Below are 743 nucleotides of genomic sequence, written 5' to 3'. Positions count from 1 at the left end.
CCCTAACCCCTACTCCCATCACCCACCCAACCTCTCTAACCCATACCACCAGCACCCACCCCCTCTAACCCCTACCACCAGCACCCTCATCCCCCTCCTCCCTCCTTACCGAAGATGGTGATATTCTTCACCTGGCCCTGACGGAGTTCGTCCGAGTCCAAGAGCCAGTACCAGCCATTGGGATAGACTGGGGGCAGCTCGCCTCTCTTCCGCCTCCTCCTAACTTGGTTGGCCGCCTGGCCCTTGCTGGTGCCGGGCTCAGGGATGTAGCCGACCTGGTGCGGGGCTCGGAGGAGCTGCAGGGGAGTGAAGCACAGGCGCAGGGCGACAAGCACGGCCAGCACCAGAAGAAGCAGCAAGAGAACGGGCAGCAGCCCCGGGAGACGGGCTGACAACCAGCCGCTCCCCAGCCCCAGCGGCATGGCCATCAGCGTCTAGTTCCTAGTCCCAGTCCCAGTCCCGGTCCCGGAACTAACAGCTCCTTCAGCCGGCAGTGCCCCACCCATCATAGCTACAGCAAAACGTCAGAGACTCACCGGTACCTGATGCACCCAGAGTCCACCCTCTGGCGTGGGGGGCAATACCCCACCCAGGGTACACCCTATGGCGCGGGGCGGGGGGGCAATACCCCACCCAGGGCATAAATGAGGGAGCAAAATCTGACCCAGGACGTGGCTGGGGGGCATAGACCCACCAGAGACAGAGTGAGAGGACAAGAACCATTTTCTTTTGTGTTAGGCATG

General features: G+C 62.2%; 1 protein-coding gene across 1 annotated transcript in view; it reads right to left on the bottom strand.

Annotated features, from left to right (window-relative positions):
• Nucleotides 1-462, bottom strand: part of zgc:92275 (cholesterol 7-desaturase nvd) — a 61,650-nt gene extending 61,188 nt beyond the window's left edge. The window contains exon 1 of the mRNA XM_048613341.1: nt 110-462. Coding sequence (XP_048469298.1) covers nt 110-428 — 319 coding nt within the window. The 5' untranslated portion in view covers nt 429-462. The remainder of the gene's footprint in view (nt 1-109) is intronic.
• Nucleotides 463-743: the final 281 nt, after the last annotated feature.

Source organism: Rhincodon typus, chromosome 28 (genome assembly GCF_021869965.1).
Source record: "Rhincodon typus isolate 14 chromosome 28, sRhiTyp1.1, whole genome shotgun sequence".
NCBI lineage: Eukaryota > Metazoa > Chordata > Chondrichthyes > Orectolobiformes > Rhincodontidae > Rhincodon > Rhincodon typus.
This window is presented reverse-complemented; position numbering and strand designations above follow the sequence as displayed.